Source organism: Macaca fascicularis, chromosome 10 (assembly GCF_037993035.2).
Source record: "Macaca fascicularis isolate 582-1 chromosome 10, T2T-MFA8v1.1".
Classification (NCBI taxonomy): domain Eukaryota; kingdom Metazoa; phylum Chordata; class Mammalia; order Primates; family Cercopithecidae; genus Macaca; species Macaca fascicularis.
In genome coordinates, this window is record NC_088384.1 from 91,792,709 (window position 1) to 91,808,468 (window position 15,760).

The following is a 15,760-nucleotide window of genomic DNA, read 5'->3' on the forward strand; positions in this document are numbered from 1 at the left end:
ATATATATATATATACAGTCTTGAGAATTTAATAAAAACAAAAAAAACACACACATATAAAAAATAAATCCCTCTGAACTTTCCTCACACCAGCAGTAACTATGGTTAACAATTTGGTGTGTATCCTCTCCTGGGAATGTATGTGTGTACATGTATATACACAATTTTCATACAAGTCTTTTTGAAAGGCTTTTAAAAACTAAAGTGAATTCTTTAGTCATGCAACTTAGGTATTCTCCCATTCACCAGTAACTCTTAGACAGCATGACACCATTTAACACACTATACTTCAGTTGCTTGTTGCAAAATATTCCATCGTGAAGATCTGAAGGTAATTTACGAATTCTATTGAAAAATTTTGAGGACTTGTCATCACTAACAGAGCGTTTTCAAAAAGATCACAAAGGTAATTATTCTGTAATAACAGTTTTTGTGACTCTTTAAAGACCAGGCTAACTTAAAGGGACTAGCCAGTTGTCCCTTAGTGCTCATCCTGCTATCTTATTCCAGAAGAACAGCGAAATAAATAAATATGTAGTGGCCTGTGATCCACACATTTGAATTAGTTTTCATGAACACTATGCCTACCTACAACATGCAAGTATTTCCAAATAAAACACTTTATATTAAATTGGTCCTTTGCAATTCAGACTAATGGTGATGACTGAGAATCATTTACTGGATGTATTAAAGTTCTCAAGTAATTAGTTATAAGCTATTTTCTTTCCCCTTTAATTATAAAATATTCTCAGTTACAGCCTCAAACCCAACGTAAGAACTAAGTAATTTTCTATTAAAGTTAGGCCAGGATCCCAGCAAACAGAAAGTATTCATCACTCAAAAGGAATTAAGCTAATTCCTTTTCCCTCATTTAGTTCATCCAGGTAAAAAGATTTAACATAATCCCATTTTAAGAATGCTCAGAATCTTGATAAACGGGACAAAAGCAGAGAATTTCCTAATGCTGCATAGCATTCAGAATTAAAATAGCATTGTGGTCCCATTTTCGGCTATTAAAAAGTTAATGAAATAAGCAGCTTAGAGGAATCCAGCATCATGCAGTTTAATTCATTTTATTTTAAAGATAAAAGAGCCAGAATCAGAATTCATGTAATGCCAAAACATTTCATGAATCCATTAAGTCCTCTGAGCACTTTCATTTTCTTCTCATTCATTACTCATTAATAGCTTATCTGAAACTTGTTATCTCCTTAAAACGTTACAAAACAAATGCTTAGCTTAGGGGGTTAAGTACCTTGCCCAAGTGATTCAAGTCTGTTTGTCTTTGAATTCCATCCTTAACCATTCAAATCTTAAAGTTAGAAGGGTTATTTTTAATATATCCCAGAGTTTACAGCAGTGTGTTTATTAAGATGAATTAACCTCACAAAGCATTAAAGATTGCTATTCAATCCTTAGAATTGTAGGTGATTAATATATTTAATAACCGTAATAAATTTATTTCCAACTTTAAATATCCACATCCAAATTTCTAGTGACCTAATCTTCAAAACACTTTTAATTTAGAATACCTTTTACTATTAACAAACCTTAAATACAGATGAGCCCAAAAAAGAACCTTTATCAAGGAGCATACACAACAAATTCACAACTGCCTGACATTTCAGCTAAAAACAGCCACAGTGACAAGATTTTTTACTTACTGTTAACTATACATGTGTAACTTTGTATTCATCAGAACTCTATAATTTTAAGTAAATATGTATTTAGCAAATACTGTAACAGCCCAGACACTGTTAAGCTTTCTCAAGTATTTGGGCACTACAATGTCATCCTTTTCAAGCACTCTAGTGCTTTTATCCAGTTTGCGCTGATTGGCATACAATTTAGAAACTTTGATAGTTTAACAGAAAATAATTGGTATGACTAGTAAAAGCAAATTTTTACTTGTCTATGCACTGTATTTTTCACTTTACTAGCATTCAATGCCAATATCCTTAATTCAATACTTTTTAACCAATCATTTAAAAAAATTTCACAATTCAAATCACTGAAGTTAATTGCTATATGAATACCCAGAGAATAACCCTCAAACCAAAATCGTAACTATAGTTACATACTAAGGACTTCTGTAGCGGCCTCTAAATCTTCGATCTCGACTTCTTGAGCGGCTCCGTCGCCTCTCTTTGCTTCTACTTCGCTTTCTTTCACGGCTTTTACTCTTTTTCCTTTCTCTATCTCTACTTCGCTTCCGTTCCTTACTTTTGCTTCTCTTTCGTTCATGACTACGACTTCTGCTCTTGCTTTTTTTCCTCCTGAGAAGTAACAAATTCGCCATTATCATGCTTGCTTAAGAATCCACCATAATATACTACCTTTTATGGTCAGAATCATATTTTTATCCTTTCATAAATTATTTTGGCTAGTTTTACTATGATACAATGCTACACAATTACACTAAAAAAAAAAAAAAAAAAAAAAAAAATCTGTAATCCCAGCACCCTGGTAGGCCAAGGCAGGTGGATCACAAGGTCAGGAGCTGAAGACCAGCCTGGCCAATGTGGTAAAACTCTGTCCCTAACAAAAATATAAAAATTAGTTGGCCGGGCGCGGTGGCTCAAGCCTGTAAGCCCAGCACTTTGGGAGGCCGAGACGGGCGGATCACGAGGTCAGGAGATCGAGACCATCCTGGCTAACACGGTGAAACCCCGTCTCTACTAAAAAAATACAAAAAACTAGCCGGGCGAGGTGGCGGGCGCCTGTAGTCCCAGCTACTCGGGAGGCTGAGGCAGGAGAACGGCGTGAACCCGGGAGGCGGAGCTTGCAGTGAGCTGAGATCCGGCCACTGCACTCCAGCCTGGGCGACAGAGCGAGACTCTGTCTCAAAAAAAAAAAAAAAAAATTAGCCGGGCATGATACCGTGCGCCTAAGTCCCAGCTACTTGGGAGGCTAAGGCAGGAGAACTGCTTGAACCCGGGAGGCGGAGGTTGCAATGAGCCAAGATTCTGCCACTGCACTCCAGCCTGGGCGACAGAGTAAGACTCTGTCCAAAAAAAAAAAAATTGCTACGTATGGTAAACAATATCCCTTTTGCCTTATATTAACATTACTGAAAATCAGCAGACAAGACATTACTTGAAAGACACCATCCTCTACGACTAGGAACTGCAATGATCTCCTGAGTTAGCTACAGCTTTAACAAGGAAAAGGGCTTGTTGGCAATACAAATCAAAATGTGAACCTTTAAATATAGTTTGTCATATAAAAGGCCAACAAAAGCATTACTGTAATCCGCAAAATACATTAATAAAACAAACTTACAATACAATATGTTCACATTTAAGTACTACTACTGGTTCATTTATAAAAATTTTCATCAAATATAGTAATTTACCATTAAGTCCATTTTGCCCCCATTTACATATGGAAATATTTAATATGTTCAAAGGGTCACATAGACAGCAACATTTTGGTTTTCATGGGCAAAACCGTAATGACAAAGGACAGTAAGAATTAATGCAGGCCGGTGCAGTGGCTCACGCTTGTAATCCCAACCCTTTGGGAGGCCAAGGCAGACAGATCACTTGAGGTCAGGAGTTTGAGACCAGCCCAGCCAACATGGTGAAATCCCCTCTCAACCAAAAATATAAAAATTAGCCGGGCCTGGTGGTACATGCTGGTAATCGCAGCTACTTGGGAGGCTGAGGCAGGAGAATCGCTTGAACCCAGGAGATGGAAGTTGCAGTGAGCTGAGACCACGCCATTGCACTCCAGCCTGGGCAAAAAAGAGCAAAACTCCATTTGAAAAAACAAAAAAACAAAAAAACCCAAGTGCAGTGGCTCACACCTGTAATCTCAGCACTTTGGGAAGTTGAGGTAGAGATCACCTGAGGTCAGGAGTTCAAGACCAGCCTGGTCAACATGGTGAAACCCCATCTCTACTAAAAAAATGCAAAAAGTAGCGGGTCGTGGTGGCATAGGCCTGTAGTCCCAGCTACTGCGTAGGCTGAGGCAGGAGAATTGCTTGAACCTGGGAGGCAGAGGTTGGAGCGAACCGGTATCACACCACTGTACTCCAGCCTGGGCAACAGAGCAAAACTGTCTCCAAAAACAAAAAGAAAAAGAACTAATGCATTAAAATACATTTTGACATTCCTAGACTTGAATATGACCATTTCAATACTTCCTGAAGTTACAATGAATATACCAGAAAATGGAGTATGCCATTTTTAAGCCAGTTTATAGAAGCCTGTGGGATGCAATCAAAACCAATGATCAGCTTGACCTTCACAGATCTTTTTAAAATCTCAAACTAAAAACCAAAACAACCAGTCATATCTTTCTGTTCACTTCTGTAGTCTTCACAGTATACTACCCATTCATAATTAAATCTTTTAATCTATACCTGTGTCATCACCCAAATTTTAGAGGTGCCTTCAGATATTTCAATATAAACTGAAAAACATTTCAAAATCAATTTATTTCACTAAAATGTCAATTTGTAGTGGCTTAATGATTAAACATTTTGACAATTCTGTATTTGGATATGTAATTGTTTACTCCTTTTCAAAGCAAAGTTACGTATCATAAGAGCAACTGAGATCTGCCTCAGAGAACCTGTAAGCAGGTCATCTTTAGAGTGCATTGAAAATAGAAAATGAAGACACCCACCTTCTGGAATCTTGAAACCCACACTCCAATCACAAGGAGATGTAGAGCTTTCCAAGGAGGCAGAAAGTTTGTCTAAAATTTCAAGATAATCCACCTGACTGTCAGAAATGTATATGCTAGGTAGCACATGACAGAAAATTAGGCTACACTCGTTATTTATATAGAACTCATCAAAGCCACGCCCAGATGGGCAACAGGTAACACTCCAATTTTGTTGCCTGAAAAACCTAACACTATCTCTGTGACACTATTCTAACTACAGAATTGTGTGAGATTTCTAAAACCTGAAGTCCTAAATATAATCCATTAGGGAACAAGGTAAAAAGTAACTCCATCCCCCTCAAAATCAAAGTTTTTGTTCTGCTCATAGATGGGCTATATAGCAAGAGAGGCAACCAACCTATTTACCTCTCATAGGACCCAAAACTTATTCTGCCAAAAGAAAATACTTGAAAATTGGAGAGCTAATTTTAACTTAAAGTCTTCTAGGACTTTTTGTATAAACAAGTCCTCAACCACATCTGAAGGCAACCCCAGGCAGGTAAAAAGACAGCAACGTATTAAGACATTCAGAAAATACAATCTTTTGCATAAAAGCCCAGAGAAAGCTATATGGGTGCAAGAAACCAGTATACTTCCAGTTTCAAAGGGCATTTATTACATGAACTAAAGAAGGGTTATCGAAATCCACACTAATAGTCAAATCCTGTTACAACTTAAAAGGGACTTTCCAAAGTCTTTAATGGCAGTGAAATTTTGTACTGAACATCATTGAAGTAAATGGTCCACTGGGCTGGGCCTTTGGACTTTTTGGTTATATGGCCTCTGCAGTAAAGGTGTTTTGCTATAACTGGATTTGACCTCTTCCATGTAAGAAGATCTAAATTTTAAATGCAAAGTATTCTGGAAAAAAAAAAAAAAAATAGAAGTCACTTATTCCAAAATTTATAGATATCCACACCACAGTAGCCAATATATTTCAACTGTGTTCACTTCAATGTTAAATTTTATTGAGTAATTCTCTAAAGAGCTTAACGGAATGGACACTGATTTAGAGTTTGCAAAACTGGTTACTCTAACAAATAATATTCCCATGAGAGCAAGCTCAAGCACTTAAGATGCATACCTTGACGTATGCAAAAACTCAGGTTTATAGCTCTTCAAAAAATAGGTTGACAACCAGTTTGTGTCACGATAAACTTTGTTCCTATTCTAGGATACAATAAAGTGTATGTTGAGAATCAAAATTACACAATTAAAAAAAAATTTATACTCAGTCAACTGTTTCTCAGTACACGCCATTTTTCTACTACCTAACAAACTATACCTCAATGTGGCTTAAGACAATGAAGTTTTAGAATGAAAAATGCAACGTGGCACTTTCCTTTGGTTAAGAAATTTAACTTAGTTAAAGGTTAAAGCAAAGACAGAATGTTTTATATCTATATCTAAATACAAAAATTTTCTTCCAGGTAACTTTAAAATTAATTTGAAACATAAAGTTCCTTCAGAAATTAAGAGTCCTGATTGAACAAAGGAGCCATTTACTTATCAACTATAACTGACGAGAAGTCTGACTGGAAAGTATTTTAAGATAACCAAAGTGTTTTGAAAGGATCTCCCCTTAGACAATCTCATGGTTAAAGAAATTGTCCATTCTTCTATTTAGTCCTGTGGGACTCCACATTAGATAAAGGCCACCGAATATCACACATGGAGAACCTGATGCTCAGCTTCCTTATAAAAGCTTGTAGCCTTAATCAACTTATATACAGAATAAAAACAAGTAGAAACCAGAGATGACCTTAGTGGCAAAGGGTGACACGAGACAATGGTACAATAACGAAGGTCTGTACGCAAAAGTCTATGTTTTTATCCTTCTGGCATTTGAAGTGAAATCTTCAGCCACTAGGCCTGACACCTAGATCGGATAATTTATGTCAATTTATATGGATACATCTTCCTGGGTTTTCTTTTGATTAGAGAATTGCAAAATAGAAACATTAGGAAACCATTACTGTGGCAGAAGGTCTAAAACCAGACGACATAAACCATGCCCTGGTTGGTTGCCTCAGACCACATCAAGACTAAACCCAATCTGATCCCCACAATTTCTTGTGTTTGGTGAAGAACTATAAATGACTCCCATCCAAGCTTACACCAGAAAAGAGGAGGACATCTTCTACAAATTACATCATTTTTAACCTATTACCACATTATTTTAGAGGAACTACAAGAAAACATATTGGCTTAGCAAGCACTGAATAAACTTATACAAAATTTTCTCATCTATTTTATGAAATTTTATCAACCTACCTAACACAATGTAGTGAGAACGAATGAGGCATTTACTATGAAGCATTTAGGGATTTTAGGAGGAAAAGAGCCAAAAAGAAATCAAGTGGCTATTTTTCTCTCATTTTTCATTTATGTAAGGTCATAAGTATGACAGATTTTTATGTTTGAGACGGAGTCTCGTTCTGTCTCCAGGCTGGAGTGCAATGGCACGATCTTGGCTCACTGCAACCTCCGCCTCCCAGGTTCAAGTGACTCTCCTGCCTCAGCCTCCCAAGTAGCTGGGACTACAGGTGTGCACCACGATGCTCAGCTAATTTTTGTATTTTTAGTAAGACAGGGTTTCACCATTTTGGTCAGGCTGGTCTCGAATTCCTGACCTCAGGTGATCTTGCCTCAGCATTCCAAAGTGCTGGGTCTAGCTTCTTCTACATGGAGGACAGCAAAGTACGATCCCACAGGCAGTCTCTTTTAGTAAAGACGGGGTTTTGCCATGTTGGCCAGGATGGTCTCGATCTCTTGACGTTGTGATCCGCCCGCCTCGGCCTCCCAAAGTGCTGGGATTACATGTGTGAGCCATTGCGCCCAGCCCAGATTTTTTTTTTAAGACGGAGTCTCAGCTGGATCCATGGCTCACGACTGTAATTCCAGCACTTTGGGAGGCCGAGGCGGGTAGATCAACTGAAGTCAGGAGTTCAAGACCAGCCTAGCCAACATGGTGAAACCCTGTCTCTACTAAAAATACAAAACTTGGCTGGGCATGGTGGCTCATGTCTGTGATCCCAGCACTTTGGCAGGCCGAGGAGGGTGGATCACGAGGTCAGGAGTTGAAGACCAGCCTGGCCAGGATGGTGAAACCCCATCTCTACTAAAACTACAAAAATTAGCCAGGTACGGTGGCAGGCACCTGTAATCCCAGCGGCTCGGGAGGCTGAGGCGGGCGGATCACGAGGTCAGGAGATCAAGACCATTCTGGCTAACACGGTGAAATCCCGTCTCTACTAAAAAAATACAAAAAAAATTAGCCGGGCATGGTAGCAGGCCCCCGTAGTCCCAGTTACTGGGGAGGCTGAGGCAGGAGAATGGCGTGAACCCGGGAGGCGGAGCTTGCAGTGAGCTGACACTGTGCCACTGCACTCCAGCCTGGGAGACAGAGCAAGACTCTGTCTCAAAAAAAAAAAAAAAAACAGAGTCTCACTCTGTGGCCTAGGCTGGAGTGCAGTGGTGCAACCTTGGCTCATTGCAACCTCTGCCTCTTGGGTTCAAGCAATTATCCTGCCACAGCCTCCTGGGGAGCCAGGACTACAGGCACGAGCCTCCACAATTTAGCTACTTTTTGTATTTTCAGTAGAGACAGGGTCTCACCACGTTGGCCAGGCTGGTCTCAAACTCCTGGCCTCAAGTGATCTGCCTGCCTCGGCATCCCAACACGCTGGGATTACAGCCATGAGCCACCACAGCTTGGCGGATAAAATGTTTTAAAATGGCACCATAGACTAATGAAACAATTTAATGTTTGCGACATGACCACATATTTAGAATCACTAACCTCAGAGCTAAAAGGAAACTTCAAAAACTGATAAAACCCAACCTTATAAAGTGGATCTCTTGGCCGGGCACGGGTGGCTCACACCTGTAACCCCAACACGCTGGGAAGCCGAGGCAGGCAGGTAACCAAGTCAGGAGTTCAAGACCAGCCTGGGCAATATGGTGAAACCCCGTTCTTACTGAAAATACAAAAACTAGCCAGGCATGGTGGCGTGTGCCTGTATTCCCAGCTACTTGGGAGGCTGAGGCAGAAGAATCCCTTGCATCAGGTTCGATGGCTCACCCCTGTAATCCCAGCACTTTGGGAGGTCGAAGCAGGCGGATCATGAGGTCAAGAGTTCGAGACCAGCCTGGCCAACAGAGTGAAACCCCGTCTCTACTAAAAATACAAAACTCAGCCAGGCATGGTGGCACACGCCTATAGTCCCAGCTACTTGGGAAGCTGAGGCAGAAGAACCTTTTAAACCCAGGTGGGGGCGGAGATTGTGATGAGTCGATCTGCACACCAGCCCGGGCAATAGAGCGAGATTATGTCTTTTTTTTTTAAAAAAAAAAAAGGCTCACGTCTATAATTCCAGCACTTTGGGAGGCCGAAGTGGGCGGATCAAGAGATCAGGAGATCGAGACCATCCTGGCTAACATAGTGAAACTCGGTCTCTACTAAAAATACAAAAAAATTAGCCAGGCGTGGTGGTGGGCGCCTGTAGTCCCAGCTACTCGGGAGGCTGAAGTAGGAGAATGGCATGAACCCGGGAGGCAAAGCTTGCAGTGAGCTGAGATCGCGGAAAAAAAAAAAAAAAGGCCGAGCGCAGTGGCTCACGCGTGTAATCCCAACACTTTGGGAGGCTACAGAGGGAGGATCATGAGGTCAGGAGATCGAGACCACCCTGGCTAACATGGTGAAACCCCAGCTCTACTAAAAATACAAAAAAAATTAGCCGGGCGTGATGGCGTGCACCTGTAGTCCCAGCTAATGAGAGGCTGAGGCAGGAGAATCGCTTGAATCCGGGGGGGGGCAGTGGCTGCAGTGAGCAGAGATCACACCACTGCACTCCAGCATGGGTGACACTGAGAGACTCCATCTCAAAAGAAAAAAAAAAAATTCAAAGAATCACTTGAACCCAAGAAGTGGAGGTTGCAGTGAGCCCAAATTGTGCCACTGTACTCCAGCCTGGGCTACAGAGCAAGACTCCATCTCAAAAGAAAAAAAAAAAAAGTGGATCTCGTCATATCTGTTACTTAAGACTTTTCGTACAGTTTTCTGTACTATAGTAAGTTCTACAGTCACTCATCTTATCCAAATAAAGTATACAGATATATTCATAATTTCCAAAAACCCCACCCTGTTAAGTCTGGAGTTTGAAAGGCCTAAGATAATGAAAGACACCTTAAGAAGTACTTAAGTATTCTGTTGCATCACTTCCAAAAGGGCCTTTGAGCAGCAAGGTGCAGAAATAATTCACAGCTTTGACTCCTTTGGCAATTTAGGGCAAACAATACTTTCCATGGCCTAGTTATCACCTAATTTAACTCTCCCTTTTAAGATCAATGGATATAATAGTTTTATCAGTAAGATAACCAAATATTAAACCAAAGTTAACAAATTTAAAACAAGACAACCTCTACTACAGAACTTGTCACCAGATTGTCATGATGGACTTGGAGGGGAAGGTATCTGAAACTATATTCTGAAATCTAAGCAAAAATCCACAGTTCCTCCAAGAGTTTATCCCAAAAGACAACCAATTCTCTAAAAGCAGGAAAAAAAAGTTTCAGAAGAGAACTTTGTATACTTCAGCCACAGGAACACAACTTAAGGTCTAAAACCACAAAAAAGTTCACCACCCTCCCCCAGGCCCCTTCTTAAAACTTACTTTTTGCTACGTTCTTCATGGCCGTTGGCACTGCTCAACTTGTTCTCATCCTAAGCAGGGTTGATAGAAGAACATCATGAGGACGAAGTGGTAACATTTCAAGTTGTCAAAGGGTAAAGGGAACAGGAATAAGAAAATACAAAACAATTTTAAAACTAATTATTTATTTAAAGTTTAACATGGAAGGCTATAAAAAAATTTAGATGGGTATGTGTTTAACCACTTTGTTGCTTACATTTAAGTCATCAAGATACAAAAATAAAAAAATCTTTCCATATTAACATGTTAAAATTTACTTTCTTATATAGTTTAGATATTAAGTTATCCAGATTTACAATGTTGAAGTGGTTAAATATAATTTCCATAAAACATGAAGTCCTGTTTTGAGTTTTATTCCATGTGCTATGGTCCCTTTGGTCAGTACCATGGCTCTATTTCTGCCTAAGCCCCAAGTGGCCATGCTAGCAGCCAGCCACTATCGATTTCCTGTGACCGATGCCATTCCTGAGATCTTCGCCCATTTCCGTTGGAGGGTTGGGACTGTAAGAGCTTGATGCCACCTCTGTCACACATCTCGCCCTGAAGCAAACAGGGATTCACACTGCTTTAGTAATGTTGACTCCCAAGAACCCAAGAAAGTCAATTAATAATCCACCAAGTCCAGCCTAAACATTTCCTACTTCCATACCTGTTTACATGGAATTACATCCATGTTAAAAAACTAAGACACAAGAATCTTAACATTAAAACAGAAAGTAGCTCTTCAAGAGTCTAAGCATTACAAAATTACATACACTATTTAAATCTATCAAGAATTCATCCAAATTGGTACCACATGGTCGTGCTATACAATCCAAAACAAATGTATTATTTTTAAAAGGTTTAGCAAAATGTTTATTTTAAAGTTTGATTACATCAGCTATAGGAGTAAAGTGCTAACTTACAAAGCTTACAGTTTGTGACACCAGTGATAATGCATGCATACTGCTATTTTCACCACCAACTGGTGAAACAATGAAAAGACAGTTTACTTTTACTGCGATACCGAAATGAGTCAAAGACTATATTAGCCAAAATAATTCCTTTGTTTTTAGTGTGAAATACTATATGGCAGGGCCTAATTAAAAATAAAACAATATGGAGAACAGTAAAACAGTTATCAAGTGACTCTAAGCTGTGATACTGCCTCTTGTATTTTTTTTTTTTTTTAATTTCTATTCAGGGATCCAAGAATTTTAGTAATTATTAACTGAGTAGCAGATTGCCACTGGACTGTTTAAGATTTACTATCACCAGTCTTACATAGATATATAAATTTTAAAATCTCACCCATTTCTTCTTATAAGACTATTAGAAGATTTAACTTGCCACAGACTGGTTACGCTTTCTTATTCTTGGACCCCTGCTTTTTCCCAAACCACTACATTCACCTTTTTGCTATACCAAACTGGAGCTGGTAATTCTTAGTTGAGTCATTTTACCTAGGGGACCACGGTACAGCGATAAGTCACTCAATTACTACCTTATGATTGACAGTTCACACTGGAATCAAAGGTGAATTCATGGGAGTAGAGGTGAGATATCGTTAGGCAAGTCTACAAAGAGAGATAGATGGGCATTTATTCATCACGCTGAAGTGAAACTACTGCACAATATTATTACATCAATAGCATATATTTACTTTTGTAAGTTACACGTAATGCATCTCTGATAAGATAAATCAAGAGGGCTCCGGGGAGGTTAGTTTACATTTCAGCAGTAGTTTCGTGAATAATGCTAAATTAAGAAATTATAAACCTCACCGACATGTTTTTTCTCACCTTCTTGTAAGGAGCCTCAAGCATTGCTTCAATATCAATATCGTCTGCCATTTTCTCTAAACGCCTAGGAAAAGAACAAGACGATTCGGTGAGTAAACATTTTTATTTGTCTTTCTTTTTTTTGATACGGAGTTTCGCTCTAGTTGCCCAGGCTGAAGTGCAGTGGCGCGATCTCGGCTCACTGCAAGCTCCGCCTCCCGGGTTCAAGCGATCCTCCTACCTCACCTCCCGAATAGCTGGGATCACAGGCGCCTGCCACCACACCCGGCTAATTTTTGTATTTTTAATAGAGACGGGGTTTCACCATGTTGATGAGGTTGGTCTCGAACTCCTGACCTCAAGTGATCCGCCTGCCTCTACCTCCCAAAGTGCTGCGATTACAGGCGTGAGCCACCGCGGCCGGCCTGGTAAACGCTTTTCAAATCGACTGAATTTTCTCAGCCGACACACTGGAAAACTTAAGAAAAACCTCCAAAAGCCCTACAATGAATGACTAAACTGACACGCACTTTAACCAGGTTTGGCTTATGTAAGTAAATCCAAAACGCCTCTTACACCAAAGACACGAAAATGAAGACTTCAATGTCCAATATTTAACACCCTGCGATCAACTAAAAACAGAAACTGGGAGACCCGAACGAGAGCGCCTCTTTCCGCGCAAAAACCCGCGCTGCCATTTTAGGGGCAAAGGGAAACTCCCTCCATTGGGAGGGGTTATGAGCCAAGGCAGCGTTCAACTGGCGCCATGTTGGGAGGTCGCGGCCGGCCCAGGCCTCGAAGGAGACAGGTCACCAATCTACAGAGGCCTCTCAGAGGTCCCTGCCACCCCAAGAATCCAGACTCTACCCGACCGGAAAATAAGGGCGCGGTCACTGAAACAGGGCCGATTTCTCGAAAACCACCCCTCACCCCGGTCGCTAAAGACCGCCAAGAGCGCCCCTCAGCCCAAAAGGGAGCCAAACCTCGAGAAAGCTGGGATAATACGCGGGTCCGCAACGCCCCTGTACCTGCTCCGGCTTTCGGACGCCTGTGGTGCTCGTCTTCGGGAAGAGACTTCTGCTGCTGCTGCTGCTGCTGCTGCCGCCGCCGCCGCCGCCGCCGCTGCCGCTTCTGTTGCTACTGTTAAGCCCCTAGGCCCAGGCCGCGGAACCGCCCAGCCCGAATATCGGGCTCCGAGGACGGCTAGGCCCGAGCGAATCTAAAAAAAACAATGGAATTAGAGAAGCCCACGCGGGAGAGCAGGACGGCGGCTTCGGCAGCTCAGGATCCACCCCTGCGACAGTGACGGCAAGCTCCCCGAAATGGCGGCCGCTGCTTCCCTGTACTCACATTCACCAGCACACATACACACACACAAACACACGGGGCCTCACAGAGCCCTCAGCACGGGCTCTCGCGAGAAGCTGCCCCAAGCAGCAAATCGGAGAGGCCGAAGTATCGCGAGATCTAAGTATAGCTCCAGCGACTGTAGCCCAATCTCGCGCAATGATTGCGCCATAGACAGTCCCATCCCCCATTCAGAGAGGCGCCTTTCACTCCCACTTCGCGTAAGCACCTAAATCTCGCGAGACAGAGTGGGTCTCTAGGGTAAAGACAGTTGGTAGGCTACCTGTCAATCTTTCAGAGAACTCCTCCCTGAGTGGAGCTCCGCGGTCGCCTCCCCCTCGTGGCGCCTCTTCACGGCCATCTGAAGATTCCCCCAGCACAGCCGACCGCCCCCTCCGGCCTCCCGGATGGCTGTCAAGGTCGCCATAAGGCAACCTAGTCGTTATGGCGATAGGATAAAACGGCGATCTTCAGATTATCCGCTAAGGGTGGAGACGAAGTGGAAAAGTATCAGAAGGCCAGAAGAGACCTTTAGGGGTAGGGGAGAGGGGAAGATAATAAAAATAGATTTCTTAGTCATTTGGAGCCAATGGCGCGGTCTGCACTGTCGATCTTTGAAACAACCTTGGAAATAGTGGAGGAAAGCAAAGAAAAGGTGGAGAAGATAAACTCTGCTTCCCTTGGCATGGGACCAGCTTTGTGCCCCGAATTTAATCACCTCTTGTGTCAGGGTTGCTACCGTTCCTTCAAAAAAGTTCCCCTTCCTGAATATTACTGAAGAATTTGGGGGAAAAAAAACACACCCCACTAAAAAAAGTCCCCCTTCCCCCAGGGACCTGGCTCCTCTCCCCTGAAGTCTTCCAGATGCCTGGTAATTAGAGCATGAATTAGTCACTGTTCTTTGGTCAGTACTGTGAGAGGTTTTCTCCTAGATGGTGGAAAAAAATTGGAAAGAACTCTTCAAAGCAAAAAATCTTACCGTCTAATCTTAACAGTCTAATGATTAAGAGCAGAAAAGATTCGAAATGAGACGCCTTGATTAGTGTAGCTAGCTGCTTCAACACTGTGTGACCTTGAACAAGCAAATTAACCTCTCAGAGCAGATTTTTCATTTCCTGATTTAAAAGAGGACATACTTAGTAGCTAGTCTAAGCGGCTTGAGCCTGAGGAAGGCAGATAATGCTCACTACTGAATTTTTAGAGGTTAGCAGGGCATGTCTGCCCAAGTGGACCCTAAGTAAATTGATGAATGAAGGCTCAGTAGGGCTATAGTGAAGATTAAACGATATAACGTCTGTAAAACGCCTGGCAAATATTTAATCTTCAAAAGAGCTAACTTCTTGCTAAACAAAATTATTTAGAGAAAATATAGATGTTAAGTGGTTTTGCCTCTCAGGTTAACTTTACAGACGGGTTAGGGTTTATCTTAGAGGATTATTAATAACAGTTATTTCATAGTTAGAATACTCTCTTAGTCCTTTTCCTGAAAATTCAGATCCTCTTTTTATTTTATTTTATTTCTGAGACGGAGTCTCGCTCTGGAGGCCGGGCGGAGTGGCTTATGCCTCTAATCCCAGCACTTTGGGAGGCCGGCGGGAGTGGACTGCCTGAGGTCAGGAGTTCAAGACCAGCCTAACCAACATGGCGAAACCCTGTCTCTACTAAAAATTAAAAAACTAGCCAGGCATGGTGGCAGGCGCCTGCAATCCCAGCTACTTGGGAGGCTGGGGCAGGAGAATCGCTTGAACCCGGGAGGCGGAGATTGTAGTGAGCTGAGATCATGCCATTGCACTCTAGCCTGGGTGACAGATCAAGACTCCATCTCAAAAAAAGAAAAAATCATCACAGAAAATTTAAGCATAATATGTCAGAAAAAAAGCAAGCTAACCTCTGCTGTCTCTTCCTGCCCCCCGGTAATTCCAGTATTATGACTTCTTGTTGTGCAAAATGAAAGCATGAAAGTGACACTTGGTTTTTCTCGTTTGTTTAGGAACATGACATGACAGAATTTGACCTTAACCTCTAGACTTCTTATTTGGAAAGAGAAAGGATTTAAGCTCTAAGTCACTTGATGATTTAAGATCCTTCAAATAGTTTTCTGCTCAAGGACCATCAGAGGCAATATGGCAACTTAGCAGATCATCAAAAAACACCGTTTGGAGAAATCAAGTTCCTGAAATGAGTATTTTTTATGTTTAAAAGGAAATATCCCCATGCATGGTGGCTCATGACCTCTAATCCCAGCACTTTGGGAGGCCAAGGCAG

At 41.5% G+C, this 15,760-nt stretch overlaps 1 protein-coding gene across 10 annotated transcripts in view; it reads right to left on the reverse strand.

Annotated features, from left to right (window-relative positions):
• Nucleotides 1-13,514, reverse strand: part of RBM39 (RNA binding motif protein 39) — a 40,205-nt gene extending 26,691 nt beyond the window's left edge. For 5 of the 10 annotated variants that reach the window (XR_012419316.1, XM_045362855.2, XM_045362854.2 and 2 more), the window contains exons 1-4: nucleotides 13,177-13,514; nucleotides 12,170-12,233; nucleotides 10,350-10,399; nucleotides 2,082-2,276 (exon numbers count right to left, since the gene is read on the reverse strand). Coding sequence is in view for 6 of the 10 variants with exons in the window: in XM_045362855.2 (XP_045218790.1) it covers nucleotides 2,082-2,276; nucleotides 10,350-10,399; nucleotides 12,170-12,220 (296 nt within the window). In the remaining 4 variants the exon portion in view is untranslated. Of the gene's footprint in view, nucleotides 1-2,081; nucleotides 2,277-4,628; nucleotides 4,705-10,349; nucleotides 10,400-11,871; nucleotides 11,945-12,169; nucleotides 12,236-13,176 lie in introns of those variants that run through there. The other 5 variants (XM_074005198.1, XM_074005197.1, XM_065523041.1 and 2 more) reach the window with 4 other exon arrangements.
• Nucleotides 13,515-15,760: the final 2,246 nt, after the last annotated feature.